We start from the raw sequence: 20204 nt of genomic DNA on the forward strand, positions 1-20204 counted from the left end.
TTTGTTCTGGTGGCAAAGCATCTTTAATCCCCATGCCACCTTCAGCTGGCTCTGAACAACAAACTGAAGCCAGTTTAGAGTCCAAAAGAAAACCACATGGAAAATCAAGGGAGTATAACAGGTCTCTAAGCAAAATTGTGAGTTTGGCTTGACTTCGAAGCAAGGACAAGAGGGGAAAAGGGAAGATACAAAGAAGTGGATAAGAAGGACATTTCAAACTGAAGTGTCAAGCCCTAAATTATTTCATTGTGTTTTGGATTCAAGACAATACATCAGTTCTGAGGCTCAATCCAAATTAGGGGAAATATTCACAATTTTGGAATAACTTTTTTAGCATCTGTGAGGGTGGTTTGCTGAAAGAGTCAAGTAAAACACTGTCTGTAGAATGCACTGAACCTTCCCTCTCCCCATTTATCAATTTTCTTACAAAGAGGAAGGCAGCAGCAAAGTGGTTTTATATCTACTAGATTGGAAAAATCCCTAAATTTGAATGTCATATTTATACAAAAGAATTTGCAATTTTGCAATTTTTTTCCAAGTTCATTTTTCATTAACTGTTGAGGCTTTTATTTCATTTTAAGGCTTTTGGTTCTACAGCTAAGACTCTGGTGTTGGATCCAAAAGCTGTGCTCAGACTTAGATCTCTCCCAACATACCCGAACACTCCAGCTGTTTAATGACATTCTCATTGGCTCACTGAAACACTGACTGTGGGACTGGGTAGATCAGCCCTCACATTCGTCTTTGCTTGTTCTGAGTTAAAGCAACAACAGCAAAAACTACACCACCAACTGTCTTTGTCCACAGCAATTCACACACCATCAGACCCGCTACCAGCTGCTGTAAGAATGTGCTATGTTACCAGCTTTCAGACTTAATTGGGCATTTGATTGTTTTCCTCTCTCTTCATGAGAATTTTATAAACATATTCCTGTCTAAATTTTACACTTCACGTAACGGTTACCACGCAGTTGTATTGGTATCTGAGCTTGTTTCACTCAGCTCAATGAGGCCACAGTTTGGTGATCTGCTTAAAGAAACATGAGTTATTTAGTATCATTGTTGGGGATTTTTTTTCCAGATAACACAAATGTAGCATCTTTCCTAGAAAGAAATGGATTATTACTTACTCTTCTAAGGTTTTATTCAAGTACTAACTTACTTCTTGGTGACTACCACTGCTACATGTTTGGGGTCACTGTCTGGAAAAGATTAAATTCCCACTTATGATGTAAATTACTCTCAGAGCTTACAGATCACAAAGCCTTCAAAGTTCTGGGATTTTTTTTCTTCTCATCAATGTTTTGAGAGTGCAACACCCAAAGAGGAACAATTAAACAGATTGCTGACACTGCTGCAGGTTACTCCCTGGACCACAGACCAAGAGGTTCCTTGATTCTGCTGCTTATGTGTGTGGTACTTGGCCTCAACACAGCTCCAAACATTCCCATCTTGTATTTTACTTGCTTACTGCTTTTATACCTGTGGTTCTAATACCAACTCCTATGCATAATAAGGAGAAATCCTAATCCCACGTTACCTCTCCTTTAATGTGTGATTGGTTTTCAAGATCCTACTAGTAAAAGAAAGCATCCTCAGGGAAGCATGATCCCAGAAAATGAAGTGTTAAAACAGTGCGATGTTACAAACCCAATGTTCTTGCATCACACGCTTCCCCTGACCATCCAACAGAGACCTCCATTGTGAATCCAGAAGGAGAAAGGTATCATTCAAGACCCCATTCTCTTCAAGTAGAAAAAAATATCTGTGCTGAGCTAGCCCATCACTCTAAGAATGTTCATTCTCTCTGTACCTCTTTTCTCCTAAAATTCAACTACTTCACAAGACTCACTAGAAACAAGGCAACAATCTGAGCTTGACCAAAACATACTTAATGTCCCAGAGGCCCATGCTTTACAATGAAGAAAGGCTACATGCTTTACAATTCAGAAAAAACAACTGGGCAAAGTCACTGAAGCATATCCTTTAAAGGCTCATATTAATGACAGCTTGAAAAACTGTCCGGGGATGTCACCTCAAGTTAACCACCAGGAATATAGTTCTCACCAGAGAGACTTAAAAGCCAGCCCTGTACTCCTCACTGTGAGTTCAGCCCTGCTTAGGGAATTTTCAAGCTTCCCAGATAAGAAGAAAACAGAGAAGAAAAGAGGATCTGGCATTAGGGTAGAGTTTTTGACAGCTAGATGTCTCTGACCAAAGTTTAGATCTTAGTTTAAATTGAAGTTGGACTTCATCTAACATCCTTATTAGGAAGGAAACGTGACACAAAAATGTCAGGATGTGCCTAGTACAGTCAATGACACAGCCTGTAACAGCAAGGCCATGATTTGAAAATTCAGGGATAATCTCTAGGATCATGCTTCTCAAGCCTCTCTGAGAACAGCAGTGACAGCCAGCCTGATTTGCACATGGTGTCAGAAGGAACTATTTCTTTCCTGGTTTTCTTCACACACATGTGCTCAGGTCCTGCTGAACACAATGTCATGACTGAAACCCAAACAAATCAGCAGCCAGTCATTCCAACAGGGGCTATTCAGACACAGAGGGAAATTCTCCCAGCATTTCAGTTGAATCACATAGGTCAACAATGTTCCTTGGGTTTGGCTTGGTTTTTTTTTAGTCTTCAAAAAAGTTAGTTATTGGAAAGGAATATATAACAATATAATACAGAACAAAGAAGAAATGCAGAAGCCAAAAGAACACCAAGTTATCTCAGCATATCACACCTCAGTTCATGAACTATCTGGTCCCTATCAGCTTCAGCACATCCTGTTCCAGCAGAAGAAATCCTGTAATTGGCTGGGTTTGCTCTTAGGGAAATTTTTTTTCTTTGCCCTTAAGAATTACAAGGCAGCAAGTTGCCCTGAAGTTTGCTACTGCAAATGACTAAGCCCTTTTCATTTATTTCCTAATAATTTTCTATTAGAACTTGGGATATTACTGTTAAATTATACTGTATTACTGAAAAGCCCCATTACAGATGACATAAATCTGAGGTACAGGGACAACTGCTCCCAGGAAAGTATTAAGAAATCCCTTTCTAATAATTTTGGTTTCACAGTACCCTGTGTCTGAGAGCACTGAACACTTTCTCCTTTATTTCTTTCAGCCCACACAGTGGGTGAATTAATGTGTCTACTCCTCCATGCTTTTTTTATTAGACATCTAGCACACAAAATGAAAGTTGCATTCAGTATACCCATCAGACTTGTCTACATTGCTAAACCTCACTGATTTTGTTGCCTCTGGGAACAAAACCTGTGGAGTACATCCTTCCTTCTGCATCTAAGTCCTATTTGTAGATGCAATGAGGAAAGGCAAGCCCTCCCCTCTACACACACACAGTTTGTACATGGGCAATTGAGCATGTAAGCCACTGGATCCGCTATTATCTCATCAGGTACACAAGGAACACTATCATGAAGAATCATGAAGCAAACATCCTTAATGCCAATTTGCAATGAGAGCTGTTTGAGTTCCACAGCTGAGTCCTCCTGGCTGTGTCTTCCCTTCAGTGTTTGCCAGAAGAGAACTTATCCTCCAGGACCACTTATCAAATACCAGCTTAAATCCCTGCAGTTCTGTCACCTTGTGCTTTGGGATGATGGATTTCCTCAAGAAACCGTCCATTTGTCTCTCCAGTGACATGACACATACAGCATTGTCTACTGAAGTGTTACAGTTACAGCTGGATGCTGTGTGGGTTTCAACAGGAGCAGTACCCAGGAAAGCCACTCTCCTCCACTGTTACTTGGAGAAGTGAAACGAAAACTCTTTAACATGGAGATGGCTGAGGAGGGCTGAGCAACATCTTGGCAAAAGGTCTCCTGCATGCAAAGCTGACTGCAGGAGGAAGCAGTCATTCATCCCTTTGCATCCCTTCCCTCCATCAGGCAAGGTCTTGTAATGGCCCTTCTTCCACAAGCAACCAGTGACAGTGAGCTGAAATGGTACTGTGGCACTGCAGCACATGGAGCTTTTGCTGCAACAATCTGTTTGGACTAGAAAGTAATGCAGGTCACATTAAAGGTAGCTAAAACTGGGAGTTTACTATTAAAAAACCTGGAGGATACACAGTATTTTCATTCTTGTACATGCTGCTGCAGCAGGGAAGTCGCTGGATGCTCTCTGGTTTTCTGCAAGTGTGTCAAGAGAACTGATAGAACAGATTTCTCTCAATAAAGACAATGTCATCAAAATGATTTGCAGGAGCACCATCACTTTTCACACAAATTCAGTTAGAAAAGTGAAGTATTCTGATTCTACTTTCCCCTGCATTTTGATAACGCCAAACCATTATATCTCAGCAAGTGTAACTTTATCATGAATCATACTGGCTGTATATTATATGCAGTCTAACACTGTATCCAAGTACTGAATACCATATTTCACAGGGATTTTGTTTATACAGAAACAGTCTCTCTTAATGTGGGAAATGTCACACGCTTTTAATGCCTGATGTTTAATATTCGTGTCTGCAGAGCCTGGGAAACCCGTTCCATGCTGAATCCGGGCACTAAAGGTGAAATCTGTGGCTTCTACAGACATGCCTGGGCAGTACAGCCATGAAAGCTGATCAGGTACCAGTGTGCAAGTCAGAGAGGTAGCTATGAGATGTGTAATCCATCAGCTACTTAGATGTGCTCCTCTTCTCCCGATCTTTTCAGAGGAAGACTATGGGGGGGGAAGGCACTTGCCAGTGAAGCATATGGAAGGAGGTACTCCATGGCTGAAATGGAATTACACCACTTTGTTCAAAGGGACTTAAGATACAAAAACACTTCCGTTCTGAACAGTGGAGCTCTGACTAAAGCCAAGGTACCTGAAAATGTAATGAGAAGATATTGTCATCGACAACATGAATGTCTGTATGAAAACATGTATTGTAAAAACTATGAGAGATGGCTGCAGAGAAAGAGACCTAACCCCTATCCATCACATATGAATTAGTCCAGATTTCGTATGGTCTCTGTTTGGATCTGAAAAAAACTCTTCTTCCTTTCACTTGGAAGGCAGACTTCCAGCTCTCAAAAAAGTGGTGCAACTTTTCCTGGGATGATGGGTGCACAGTGCAGTCCAGGTCCTCAGCTCCACCTAACACCCACTTCAGTGAGAGTACAAAGGTAATGCTACAAGAGAAGTTTTACTGACAGACTCCCCAGGCTGTCTAAATCTGATTTTGATTTGCTGGTCACGCGCTCCACAGACATTCAGAAGCCAGAAGGCTTAAAATCTACTATCAGTCTATTTTATTACTGCTCAGAAAGTAGTATCTCAATATTTCACCAGTGGCTCAGCAAAGGCTTGATTCTCCTGTGCATGTCCATGGCAATGCTGCTTTCCATTAAGGACTGTACAGACAGGGACAAAGCAAGGGAAAAAGGATACGCCTGTTTCCTAACTTGATTTGTTGGCAGTTCTCTGGCATCAAATGCCGGTATTAAAGCTCGGCAGGCTTATCGCCTCACAGGCATTCAAGGCCCTCACTCCCTTGTTATTCTGCATCTTGCACAAATAGCAAGGCTTAGCTCCATCAGCCAGGCTGGAGACAACAAACCTCCACCTTCTGCTTTCTCTGCACCCTCCCAAGGCCCAGACTTTCTACCTTCCTGACTCACATTTTGAGAACTGATTTGTTCTGTTTCACCAACAGTTAACTAATAGCAAATATGCACTCATGGTTTACTGATCTTGTTCATAAAGCACTTTTTCAGTGCTTCTATTTGTTTTGGAGCTGGTCCCAGTTAGAAGAAGGGGCTCCAGGACTTGTCCCTTGCTGAGGGCAAAGATGAGGCTAAGCTGTGCTGAGATTTCTTCCCTAGCTCATCTCCTCTTCTGTTAACATGTTCACAAGATCTACGTATTTCCAGTTCTTGTTCCTTCTTTAAAAGAACAGAGGCTTTTAAGACAGAAAAACCCCCTTATTCGTTCAGAGAGCGAAAGCAGCACATGATCTGACAAATGACCATCTTAGAAATTTAGGGCCACACTATGCATTTAGATCCATTTCTGTTTCCATGTTTGGTTTGGTTACTCATCTCTGAATCCTTCAGCGAAGATGCTTCGATCCAGACTGCTGATGCAAAAATCCCCAAACACCAAACCTCTGTAACAGAAATGCTGACAGCTTTATCTGAAAGCAGCTCTGGCACATTCTGGAAGATTAATGGCAGATAAAGGGCCTGTACTGCAGAGAGCCCTCTGGAACTCCACACTGGGCAGCAAAGTCACAAAACAAATGTCCCAGCATTTATCCAGAAACTGTAATGAAACACACTTCTATCCATTAGTCAGGATCCCTTTTGTATGTCACTGGATCTTTCTGTACAAGTAATATTCCTGATTTGACACAGAAAAGACACCTGAGAATAAAGCAGACCCATGGAATTCACCTGGATTAGCTAACAGCCCAACTCCACACTCTTAAAAGTCCCTTTTAATATGCTACAGCCACGCCTAACACTGGAGACAGACACCACACATCAGTTGGCATCTGTGTGCCAGCTCAATGTCATAATGTACTGTGAGAAGAGAGAAATATTAATGCAACTATAATTTCCCCCTACTATACTCACACCCCCACACCTGCCTATGGAACAAAGTCTAATTGGTTAATAAAGGAAAATCAATATTTAAATTACGGTATCAGAACTCTTCAGCCTGCAGAAGCAATCTCTTTCATTAAGGCTGCTCTAATATCCCTTAATTTTATCCAGCATCTCAAGTTCTTTTAGAAAACAGCCATGATTACCGAAATGACAATTCTGTATGAGAAAGAATTCAGTGACACATTGAATTTTTACCCATCTCCAAATCAGTGCCATATCAGCCTATCCTTCACCTGCTTGTACCACCCTTCTCAAGCAGCTTCTGAAAAAGTCCTTAAACAACATCCATGCCTTGATCCTGCAAGCCCCCATGAGCAACCACAAAATGCAGCTTCTTGAAAGGTAGGGGTTTTTTTTTTGAACTGTGAAGAAACTTTTCAACGATCAGGAAACTCAGTGAAATGTGCAGTGGCCGTTTCCCCACACACTTTGCTTATTTGCCACTTTGTTTTGACAGGGAAAAAAATAACTGGCCAGGGAAGAGTGAATTAGCACAGCTCTCACTGCTGCTGCTGACATCCCTTATCCACAACTTGCTAAAAACTCCTGGTGCTCAATTCCCTTCTAGCTGAGATCTTCCCAGCTCGAGTGTGTCCTTCCTTTCAAGCCACACAATTCTTCTGGGGAAGGGGCCTCCTGTCTGCACTTAGCCTTAGCACCGCATCCACACACCTCACGCCCTTGAGCCCTGTGCACAGACAAGTGGGAATTTCAGACAGAACAGTTCTCAGACAAGAGATTTGCCCTGGCTGAACACAGCACATCCCAGCTGCCTGGACATGCTGATGTGGGGCTTTGCCCTTTAGGCAGCACAGGGAATCGCACCAGGGCTTCCCACCTCCTTGGTGAGTGGCTAGAAAGACATCAATTTAAATCTGAATTGCTTCTGATTTTCTCTTTTAGAGAACCTAAATGAAAAACTCGTTAGTTGAGAAAAACTCCAAAAGTTTTATATGTTTCTTTAATTAAAAGCATTTTGTTCCCCTCCTTTTTTTTTCCATTCAGGTACCAAACCAAAAGACTCAGTCATGCACACAACCCTACACCCAGCGCTGCACACTGATGGACACAGTCCCCCCCTTCATTTCCACCACACTGAGTTCTCTCCATGCAGTCAGTCTACAAAAGAAGGCATCTGTAACAGAAATCGTTAATGTTTCTAGAAAATGAAATCACAGTCTAGAATTACTGCTCCCATTCATGACCTCTTAATTCTCACCAAGCAGGTAATCCTGGTTAATGACTAAAACGCAAACATCTGCTTATCCCCCTCCAAAAAAATGGATTAATAAAGCTGAAATTACACAGTTAATGGTGTGGATAGTCTACCACAAAAGTGTGATCATATTTCAGAACATTACATCTAGCCCAATTTTAATGAAATTAAAATAAATTACTACTGCTATTTCCTCAGTTATTTTAAGCCACCTATTATTTCATAAACAAGGATACATTACACCTTTTTTGGAAGAAAAAATTAATTCAGTGAAGAAAGAAATACAGCCTTGCATGTGCAACCACTATATATAATACCCTGCACTCTGACATAACTCTGAAAATGCAAAAATATCTGTAATTATATAAGAAAGTTGTAGCCAGAGCCAGAAAACTGCATAACTGACAAGGAAGACCTTATTGCTGTGTAATGCCTTCCAAGAAGCAAGCCATACAGTTTTTATCTGAAAATGAGGATAATGTATGAATTATTTAAGAACTTCCCCACTTTTTGTTACCAAAACTACTTTGTCATGTAAACGAGCAAAGAGTTTAGAATCTTCCTAGAAAAAAAAGGATGTCCCAGAATTTGATCCAAGATCAATTCTTCATTGTTCACATAGGATTCACATTAAAATTTCCAGAGTATTAAACTACCAACTTAATTACCACAACAGTGACTTCTTATGAAAACAGTACAGCTCCCTTGGAACATGTAAATCACTATCTTCCCATAATGTTTCAAAATCACAGAGTTCACATCACAGCAAACCTGTGACAGAGAAGCTAATAAAAGAATAAGTAACTCCAACAGAGACTCAACAGTGAGTCTGGCAGATGCATCTGATATTTAAACTGGGTGTTGGCTCCCAGTACAAAGCACTGTGTACCACCACACAGTTAGGAGTGTTCTTCAGGATCAGAATGGACTGTGGCAGCTGAGACAAGGCAGCAAGGGTTAGCAGAGATGGAGAGGGAGTGAACTCTGGGCTCTGAACAGCGCTGTTATTTTGCTACAAATATTTGATATTAAATTCATCGACCTTGTGTATAATTTCATTATGGAACAGCAAGAATGAAGCTTTTTTTTCTCTGAAACTAAATACTTTAAAACCAAATCATATCTGTGAATGCCTTTTAATTCAAAACTGGATCATTTAAGGAATATTTATTCATTCATTCTTAAAGAGTCCTCCTTTTTCATCTTCTCATTTTAGGCATAGAGCTGACATCAACATCCACATGATGGAAATCACAAGCTCCAGCACATGCTTAATTTAAGGCTCATCCAACAGTTCCAAAATACTTCTGAGACACACATTTCAGTGCCTTACCAAACGAGGTCTGTTTAAATTTATGACAAATCATAACTGTATATTAAAATAAACATTTCTTCAAAACCAGACAGAACCGTAACTCCCCATGGCCTAACCCCATCAGAATAATTCAGACTCAGTCTAACTCTTTAATAACTCAGAGGATTTGAAAAAGAGCATTACTTAACCAAAATACTTCATGATTTAAGAAGTATCCAGTGCTGAAGGTTTATGGCAAATTGAGAATTTGAAAATGTTGGATAAAAAAAAAAAGACCCAATTAAGTGAAAACACATGTTTAATTATAACTATTGGAAGAGGCAAATATAATTACTATGGAAACTAATTTGGAGACAAAGCATTCTGTGACATATATAATCATAAGAATAAAAATAAGGAATATATATTCACTGGAAGGATCTCTCAATCCTGAGAGCTAAAGTTAAACATTTTTTAACCAAGACAACGTATACATTCTTAGTTAGACTTTAACATGATACCCACCTTAGAACACACGTGTAGAAACCACTGTCTTGCAACTCAACCGAGTGAAACCATATTGAATCTTCATCCTTGCTCATCCTAACTTCAGAAAATATAATAGGTTCTTCTAAATCTCCTTTGTTTTTGTACCACATAAGCCTAAGACCTGTGCTTTGGGCCATGCTATAATTAGTTCTGATATAGCTGTAGAAAAGGGCACATTTCACTCGGACTGGTTCACCTGCCAAAGCCATGTATGTCTTGAGATCCACTGACCAGTCAATGCAACCATCAACTGAAAGTAAAACAATAATAAAGAAATATTAGATACAGATATATTTTTTTCAAGATAGTGAAAGGCAGCTTGTGAAATGCAATGCAATTACTTAAACGGGAGTTTCATAGGAATGTGAAAATCTGAAGCAGCTATTGGCAATTATGGGGGTTTATACACCTTTTTTTAGTTACATGTGAATGTAAGTGTGCAGGCAATAAATAGAGCACACTGGGCCTGCTTGATTCCATTTCTTTACAATATCATTACTTTCATCCCCCAAACACACTATGTATAAATAAACCAAGTCTTTTCACCCTAACTACTTGCCCCTGTATTTTGAATTCTTTAATTCCTTGTTGGAGGACAATGTACACTAGCATCTGATCCCAAGCTTACCCCTTCTGCATCCACCTCTGCTAATTACATTGTGTAAAAAAAAAATAAACAACTGTGACATTTATAATTTCCTTTCAAGGCAGTTCCACATAGCTTTTTTCTTCTGGTTTTTTTTTACAGCCCACTCAAACTGTAGAGATATGCACTGCATACAACAGGATACAATTACAACATGCTACCTATGCAATCAAGCTTAATACAGATGTGAAAAGGGTTTTTTGAAATCCTGTTCAGCAAACACTTTTGAAACCATTTTCTTGATGTTTCACTTCAAAAATGAACACATGCCAGCCAGTTTAATAAAAGATACCTCTCCCTTCAATTTTTTCTTTATTTTAACTTACCTTAGTTATAGTGTAACCCTAGAACACGTGTATATATCAGGACATAACTCCTTTAAATCATGTCTACCGTTTTTGCAGCTTTCCCTTGAATCCTTCCAAACTAACCATGATAAATAAAAGGTTTAATTTTCTCATGGCAGTAAATCAGCTTTAATTGAACTGCAACCACATGATCCATGCAACTGAACCATATTTTAAACCACTTCCATACATTTATAATACATAAACTTCGCCATGACATCTTGTTGTAAAACAAACTTTAACTTGTAAAACAAACTAACATTGGCTCAAGAGAGGAGGGAAACCCATGACTCAAAACTCTACTTTTAATGTATCCACTGACAAGAGGGTGATGGTATGATAGCTGTACCCCAAGCAGCACAGATCAGCCTACCTGCTCCGGCTCCCACCCCACAGCAGATGTAAACACAGCAGCTGGTTGTGCCAACTGACTTCTGACTTCAACAAAAGAGTCCCAAAACCAAAATGTTCACCTGAAGTCAAGTACACACAGTTTCAGTTACCTCCAATTTTAATTTCCATTCTCATTTTGCTGAAAACAGTCAGCTGCTTTAAATTAAAATTCATTGTTTTGCTCTTAACAGCTACTGTTAATGACATAAAATGAAAGGCTGGTAGCAATTTCCTGACTTTCCACTTCTTCCTGTTGTTCTCCCCCTCACAGCTTAGTGACACACAGAACTGGAGAGGTTTGCACAACTGTTACTTGAAAATCACGTACTGAAGTGCTCTCAGTGCATCCCCTCCAGGTTTACAACACCCTTGCCCATAGCCAGAGCTGTGCACAATGACTCAAGCATTCCCTCTCAGGACCCACTGAAGCACCACATTCACCTCTGTCCTCGATGGTGTGATACAGACACGGGCAACCGACAGCAGCGCTGGGAAAAAAACCCAAGTCTCCCAGTCCTACAAACCCATCCAATCCATTTATAGATTAAATCCTCTTCTGACAACATAAATTATTTTATATAAGTAGCTTTGAGGGTTTTTACATCGAGCAGGTATCAATGTGCTCCATACAGAGCTTCCTCACAAAAGCTCTGTGCTTTTTTTAAGCCCTGCTCTTCAGGCTGGTGTGAGTTTATAATTAAAGAGCAGTCCAGAGCTTGCAGTCGCCTTCTCTCAGCACGGGACGTGAAAGGCAACCCTGAGCTCTCCAGATGGCTCATCCCTCTTGTCCAGGACACACAGGTATTCCCACAGGCACCCTTCCTCTGCTGCTTTAGCAAAGTCACAGAAGTCTAAGGGGTGTAAGCTGAAATGAATAGGCCTGCCCAGAACTGGAATTTAGATCCAAACTAATTCAGCTGATCTAATTAATTCTGTCAATCTTCTGTCAATCTAATCCTGTCACGTCACCTAATGCTTTCCAACCTCTGCTGGTTCAGCAAAGTTAAACCACAGTAAAGAATAACTGACATTCAGACACGCACAGAAAGCTTGTGGGTCAAGCAGAAAGGTGCCAGTCTTTCATTTATTTCACAGAGCACAGGCACAATTAGGAAGACTTATGGACTTAGGTACTGACCCAATATGGAAATCCAGCTTTGGAAGCTGAAAAATGCCTTTGCTTCCAATAAAAATTCTCCCACATCCACACCAAACAACTTGTCAAAGCACAGCCCAAACACTGAGCATCCTTCAGTATCACCCCACCTGCCTCATCTTCCACTTTCATTTGAAGAAAATTTCTGCCTTTTAGTGTGCACTTCTCTTATTTATTAACAAAATTACAGCTGCTGGAGTATACAAAGCACATGGAATACACGAAAGACATTTGCATGGTAATTTACAGCCAGGTCAAGTGGCTAAAACCCATCTCTCCAGCTGCCCCAGCGAGGAGCGAGACCGTGGGGCTGGGCACTGCTGACCATTGCCAGTAGCACACTGGACGCACTGGGCATGGTGACCTGACCCCAGCCCGGCACCTGCACCTCAGAAGAAGAAAAGTTAGAAGAGGAGACCTACACAAGACACCTTTTTCCCATTAACAGTACCCGACTGGAAGAGGTTCAGCAGCCAGCAGCGAGGCTGACCCCAGCGCAGCGGAGGGGAAGGCGCAGGCAAGGGGCTGCCGGCCCATCGGCTCTGCCCGCACCAGCTGCTCCCCCGCAGCAGCTCGCTCCCCCCAGCAGGTCGCTCCCCCCAGCATGCCAGGAGGTGTAACTACTGAGAGGGGAGCACACAGGGAAGGGAGTAACCACTCATTATAGGGCTGGTGACATCTGCGGAGGGGGGGAGAATTCTCACAGAGCGCCTCGACTAAACCTTAATTATTGAAGAAAGACTAATCAAACAGGAGGCGACTTTTTCCCCTTGCTCTTTTTTTTCTTGTTAAATACACAGTCAAGACTGTTTCCTCTCATGAAGCTGTAGAGGCTAAAATCTAGGTCAGGCTCCCCACGCTCACGTGGAAGCTGGAATTTTTCCTCTTGCCGCGCTGTCAGTCACTGGAGCGTGAGCACTGTTAGATTCATTTGGAGTATTCTCCAAGCTGTCATTACAAATGACTGGAGCTGCTTAGGTGGAGTTTAGCACTCCATTATCCAGAACAAAGTTTGCTGTCATTTTTGTTGGGCTGGCTCTCAATACATAATATAATCAGGGTAGTAAGTAGAGAAAAATAATGGCATTAGAGAGAGGCACTTATTCTATAATAAATGTATATACATCTTCTCTCTGCTACTCGATAATCAGCTGATCCTTAATACGAGCCAGACTGAAAGCCCATCCAAATTAAATCCTGTCTATTGTAGATGTATTTTAGACACTTTCAATAAAGACAATGATTTGAAATATTTTCTAAAATTTGGAGCATTGAGCAGATATGGAAAAGAGTGTCCCACTTTTAGCCCAGCTTCCTAAGGAAGTTTGCCCATCCATCTGCCAGTCCCCCCACCCTGCTAACATAACATTGATCCAAGTGATTAAATTCCATCCTATTTCACAGAGCACAAAAGCATTTGGGAACACAAGAGCCCTAAATGGTACAGGACAGAATCCCAATATGTCCTGCATGGGAGGGGAACTGCAGCCCAGTTAATGATGGTGGGGCCCCACTGGGTCCATCCCAGTTACCTCTCCAGGCTAACACAACCCGAGGAAAGAAGTGAACTGAAGAAGGAGGTTACCAAATTATTAAGCAAATTCTAGATTAAGTTGGCTAACAATAAGCTACTGTTCTTTCATTTTAGCAGTCACCCAGTTGTACTGCATCTCCTTCCCCAACATTTCCCAGTAACTTCCCATTATTCTTATTTTAAATAAATCTAATTGTCCAGGGAGCCTAGATGCATTTTAACATGAACCACCATAATTTATGAGCAATTATAGAAGAGCATGTACATAGTCTCTGAGTAATTTGTCTTTCTGCTTGCTGCCATATAAATAATTTTTTGCACTGAGAATCTGCCTGTAATAATTTCTGTAGGGATCTGTCACCTACAGCAATTTATATCATGGCATTGTTAAACATGTTTGCCTACCTTGTTACCTGAAAATCTCATTTTAAATTGAAATCATCTACCAATAAATAATTTTTAAAATAATATACTAGCTAATGTATTAAATTTATTACTCCACACAGCAAGCAATGCTTGTGACTGTAAATACATAGAAAAAACCCAACATTCCTCTGATACAGGAGTTTTATTTATATATTAGCCATAGAACAGCAGAGTCTGGGAACTGATATCCATCATGCTGGGGGGTTGCAGCACATAGCAAGGATAGATGCACTCCATTAAGGAAGTCCAAAAAGGGATGCACATTTTTTAGACTATTATAAGAGAAAAATCCAGTTTAGCTCACGAATTTTAGGCAACTTGTTATTTTCAGATCTTGATTCTGGAGAAGAGGGAAGGCACCCTGGATTTGAGCACACACAGTAATGCCTTTGATAGCTTTGCCTGGATGTGATCTGCACAATGGGCCAGGGTGTTGGATGAGACTCACCATATGTAATTGGTTTCACATCTCTGGCTTTCTGGCTGCACTTTGCCAATTCTGCTACGATTGTTGCAGACCCCTGGCAGCATCTCATCACAGCCCAGCACTGCCACATGAGACCTGTCAGTCAGCTGAGCCCAGCACGTGGTTCCCTGCCATCCCACCTCCTCTCAGAGCCCCCCTCCCACTCCTCACATCATGAGCTGAGTCAGAGCGCTGAGCTGCCTAAAAACTGTCAGCAACCTCCACCCCTACCTCTGCCTGCAATTCTTCATATGCTCCACTGTTCAGAGATGCACATGCTGGTCAGAGAACACATTTCCAACAAAACTGTCTTCAAAGTCATGGATGTCACCTCCCAAGCACAGTAAGTTCATTGCTCATTGAGTTCCCCCAGCTTTGCTGACCTACCAAACGAGATGCTTGAAGGACACTCTAACAATAATAAATAAAAATCCACTCTACCAACAGACATCTGACATGGTGAGCAAATCACCCAGGTATACAGGGGAGAAGGAGCTGCTGATGCAGGGAGCAGAGGGTGGCCTCCTCCAGCAGCCAGGGGGTCCATCTCAAACTGCGAGTGGGGAGGGAAGGGGAAGGAAGTTCAGGTCTAGTGTCTGTGATGTTGCTTTTCTGAGAATTACAGGATCACCCTTGAGTCTAGTGAAGAGTTTTTGACTCTTTGCCCTTACTTTAAACTGCTTTTTAGAAAAATATGAAATAGTTGTCCCCTGAGGGATACTGCAAACCAAGAAATAGGTGTCTGTTAGCAATGATGACCACTTAGAAAAGCACCTTTGGTCTTGAGAAAAAACCCAAGTTTATCATGATTCAAGCTGGGTGAATTTTTCAACGTTTCTCCTACTACCCTGTTAAGAACATTAATTCAATAATTCATTTCTATCACAGTAACACTGAGATTCAGCAGTCACCAACCAACACTATCTTGCTCTAGAAACACAACATCCAAGAAGAGGATTACTCATGGACTCTGCAGTTCCTCTATTCTGATCTCTTTCCTGAGTATTTTCTAGCAAGAATTAGGAGCATCCAAACTTACTGGTGAAAATATTTGGGACTTTCAAGGCATGTAAAATTGAAAATATTCCAAAACTCCTAAATTGACTAATGACAGCAAAAAAAAAATAATCATTATGTTTAGTAACATACAAATATTTCTCCAAATCTGGCACATAAACACAGAAAAAAGCATTTATTTATCTGTCTACGTCTGCTGGTTTTTCCCCAAATATTGATCAAAGCTTCAAATTTCTACAAGACAGGCTAAAAGGTTTTTAAGACTTGTATATACTTCATTCTTTTTGCCCAGCTTTTCTTAGGAGCCACAGCGAAACAGCCCAACTGAAATGTCAAATATTCCAGCCGAACACTCATCGTTTCCTTTGAGGTCAAACAAACTGTAAATATATACTGCCAGAGGTCCAAATAACAACGGATTGCTCTGTCCTGACTTACATATGCATATGGAGCCAGAAGCACTTTAGTCTTATCTTGAAAATGCAAAAAGAAAGAACATACTAGTAGATCACCAATCTGTAAAATTCTCTGGGGAGAGAAAGAACCAGCTTGGACACTGAACAAATTCTCAGCTTCCAGAAGCAATGACATATTAATGAGGTTGAGACTTAGATATTAGATTTGAAGAACAAAAAAGCTAAAGCAGTGTCAGGAGAAGTTAGTGGACAGGGGCATTTCATCCTGTGGCACTTGTCAGAGCCAGCTTTTCAGGTGGCACCTTATCACAGGGATTTTCGGGAACGCTCGCTGATGGAAAGAAGAGCAAATCACAGCTGGCAGGTTAGATTTTGCTAGAGACAAGGAGCTCTGAAAAACACATTCTGTGATGGAAAAGAAATCTCTGGTCTCATCATATTCTTCACTCCCTCTTCCAAGTCAGACGTTCTCCAAGACAGCCAGACCTGAAGTGCCCTTCCAAAGCTGTGCTCTCTGCTTCGAGCGGATTGCTCTGCTGAGCACAGAGAAAGAGGAGGGCACTAAAGCAACTGTTTAAAATGCAGCATATTTACCCTTAAAATGAGTGCTTGGTGACCTTGATCTTCTAATCACTTCAATATCTGGCAGGTTTTTAAAAGAGTCTGTGTTGAAGTAAACAGTACAGAAATTGGAACTTACGAAGTGGTTTGGTTTTAAATATTCAGTGTAATGTCTTGATTCTCCGTGGCTGTCATCACATCAGAAAACAATGTAAAAGGCACCTTGAAAATCAACAGCAATAGAGCCAGGACATGAACAATAAAGATATCACACTGCATGGCTTTATGCTTTCGTGTGCTTTGTGAAGTCCCAGACACGGGTTCAAGGACTGTGCCCCAGCCTGTTCTGCCTTCCCAGCCCCTCCTGGCTCCTGCCCTTCCTGCTCCAGCACCGTCCTGCACTGGGGCAGGGAGACTGGGAAATTGTGGGAAAGTTCATTTACAAAGCTCCTGCTTCTTCCCAGCTTCTCCCTTTGCTGCCACTGAAGCAAACACAAATGGGTGATCTGCCCTGGACAATTAAACTCCTTTTCTTCTTTGTGGATCTATAAATGAAACCCCATTTCTTTAAAGTCTGCCAGGAAATAACATTGTTAAATTATCCACATCTCACTTTTTCTTTATCCCATGAGCAAGGGAACATTGTTTAAAATAAAAGCATATGCTGTGCTAGACTGGAGTGGCCAGTTACAGGATGTTACAGCTGCTTCCTGGACTGAACAAGTAACAAAACTTCCCTGCTAAATACAAAAAATTTAAATTCCATAAACAAACAACTCAGGTACCCAACAACTCAGTGCAAACACAGGTATGAACCACAGGTATGAACTCAAACACTGTAAAATGAGCTGTTCATCCAGCTCTGAAACCCACCTGAACCCAAATTTTTTAACACAGAGCCCACAAAAATCTAGGAAATAAAAATGCTTTGACTTTCTAAGGTCCAAAAAGGGGAAATACACTTTTTTTCTAACATCTTCCACATAGAATATTGCCATCTTTAGTAGCTTTTTGGATTCCTGAGGAAGTCAACAAATAATGAAAAAGCACAAAGAGAGATTTCCCAGTATCTCTGACACTTCCTTAGTGCACACGACGACACTTAGATAAATTAGAAAAAGGAAAACAAGAAAAATCAGTCTCTTAAGGAAAGGGAGAATAATAACTGATTTATGCAATGAGTAAAACAGGCTGAAAATGTTCCATTGCATTTATAAAGAAAAATTATCCTAAGATTTCAGGTAAGAAGCAATGTACTGGAAATACACTTTACAAGTGAAGGTATATGCAATTAATATTTTAAGCAGCATTGACTATACATGAGCTCTTTGAGGACATTTTCTGAGACGGTTTTAATATTCTCCAGCCGGCCACATTAACCCGTGGAGACTTTCACACACTTCTGTTTTCATGTCTTTAGCACCATGCAAACTTTGGGAACAAAGCTGAATTCATTTCAATAATTGATGAGTCCCTTTTCATTAGTCCCTTTGAATAAAGTTACTGAAGGTAAAGTAAATGCAAACTAGATCCCAGATCAGGTAGTTGCAATCTCAAGTAATCCACAATTAGGAAACTCTACATCCGCTGCTTCTTATTCCCAGGAGGGAATTAAAGGAAAGAGCTGTGAATAATAAGAATTTAGAATTAAAGAGAATGACTCTATTAACTTTCTGGTCCCTGTGGGGCAGAAGGATTGGTGCACATGCACAAGATTATTTTATTTTTCATCTGTTTTTCAAGTATGTGGACATTTTGAGTTGGAGTATCTGCTTTGTATGTCACAGCCCTCGAGTTTGGATTAGGTTAGGAAGATGGGCTCCCTATTGAATACACCAGGCTAAGCTCGTTTCCTCTATTGTCTGCAGAGGGGAATCCTTGAGTGATACAGGGCTGCTCTAAGGGCTCTTACTACATCTCACTTGCAGCAGAGGAAGACTGCTCAACAAAAGAGAGTGATGAGACTGTCAGAAAGGCCTAGGGATAGCATCACACACGCCCCACAAGAAGAAAGTGGGACTCTTTTATTCCTGTAGATGAGCTACATGGTATTTATGCAAGGTTTAAGCAATTATTCACTGGGACACCTCAGCAAGGACATTTCTAGATGTTCAAATTCCCCATTTACCACGGGCAACTCATCGCTGACCAATGTGCAGGCCTTTCACACAGAGCCAGCCATGCCATCATGCAAGTCTTTGAGCAGGACCCCAGATTCAAGGACTCCAGAGGCCTCTTCCAACCTAGTCTGCAGAGATTTGGTCCTACTGTTGACACAGCTCTTGCTGGTCACAGTCTGCAGACACCCAAAGGGAGCCTTTCATACAAACGCCCGTGCCTGGGTGTGCAGGCTTTCTACCCTACTCGTAACCATTTCTTTTCTAGCTTACAAAAATGCAGTCAGTCCAGCAGAAGATTACCATATATTTCACAAAACACATAAAGCAGATGGAATGTTTTGGGCCTTGGACATTTGCAAATACTTGATGAACTCACCACAATGTTAAGAAAATAAAGAAAAGAGAAAATGCACATCTTTAAATCAGGATATGCTCAGGAATAGAAAGGAACAAGTCAAGTTCATCTGAATTTACTTGCAACAAATAACCAGCTTAGGTCATTTGCTTTGCCTCTACACATTTACCTTTGGGTATCTAGACATATGTACCATTTTACAATTGCTATGCCATTCCTCCTGGTAGCTGGCACAGATAATTTCAGCTGCAGTGAGCCAATTACCATTTCCACTTGCATGACAGGTGCACCTCTGTTTGAAAAGGCTGTGACCCATGCTCTAACCTAGGTTGTAATTCCTCCTCTCATTTCAATTCATTAGCTGCACGTATGCAGCAGAATTTAAATAGGAAACTCCTGACTGCACCAAATTCTGTTTCAGTGAAATGAACACTCACAAATCAAAACAGTGTTTGCTTTTATAGGACAAGCATGAATAGAATTGTTACAGGCTTATTTGACTAAAATCTATCTGTAACTGATGAATTATGAAGTGCTTTCAAAATGAGGTATTTTTTAACTGTAAACATTGTTCTTAAGACTTTTGTTTCTATTTAAAATAAACAAACACAGAGTTATCCTTATCACACGCTGGTATAATTACATCTACGGAAGAAAAGTGAAAGATAATTGAAAAATGAACCATTACAAGAGCGACCTGTGCTACAGACATGTCTCTCTAGATGAAGTAGCAGGCGGTAACGCAGTGCTGTGCTCCGTAACGTGGCACTGCCCATTTGTTTAGGCAGACCTTTCCCACTGACATCCACGTTTTCTAAAACTGCCTATGGCAACATCTGGCAGCACTGCATCCACCAGCAGCTCCACACCCCCATGTACCACTACCTACAGCAACATCTGGCAGCACTGCATCCAACAGCAGCTCCACACCCCCATGTACCACTACCTACAGCAACATCTGGCAGCACCGCATCCACCGGCAGCTCCACACCACCATGTACCTCCAGGGAAAACAAGGGCCACGTTTATAGGTCCAGATGCACTTTCATTTCTCAAGTACAGACCCACCCTCACAGAGC

At 41.1% G+C, this 20204-nt stretch overlaps 1 protein-coding gene across 1 annotated transcript in view; it reads right to left on the reverse strand.

Moving 5' to 3' along the window:
- Nucleotides 1-20204, reverse strand: part of IL1RAPL2 (interleukin 1 receptor accessory protein like 2) — a gene marked incomplete at both ends in the record, with an annotated part of 371349 nt that overhangs the window by 178201 nt on the left and 172944 nt on the right. The window contains one exon of the mRNA XM_084269161.1: nt 9665-9938. Coding sequence (XP_084125287.1) covers nt 9665-9938 — 274 coding nt within the window. The remainder of the gene's footprint in view (nt 1-9664; nt 9939-20204) is intronic.

This window comes from Gallinula chloropus, assembly GCF_964237585.1.
Source record: "Gallinula chloropus genome assembly, chromosome: 11".
NCBI lineage: Eukaryota > Metazoa > Chordata > Aves > Gruiformes > Rallidae > Gallinula > Gallinula chloropus.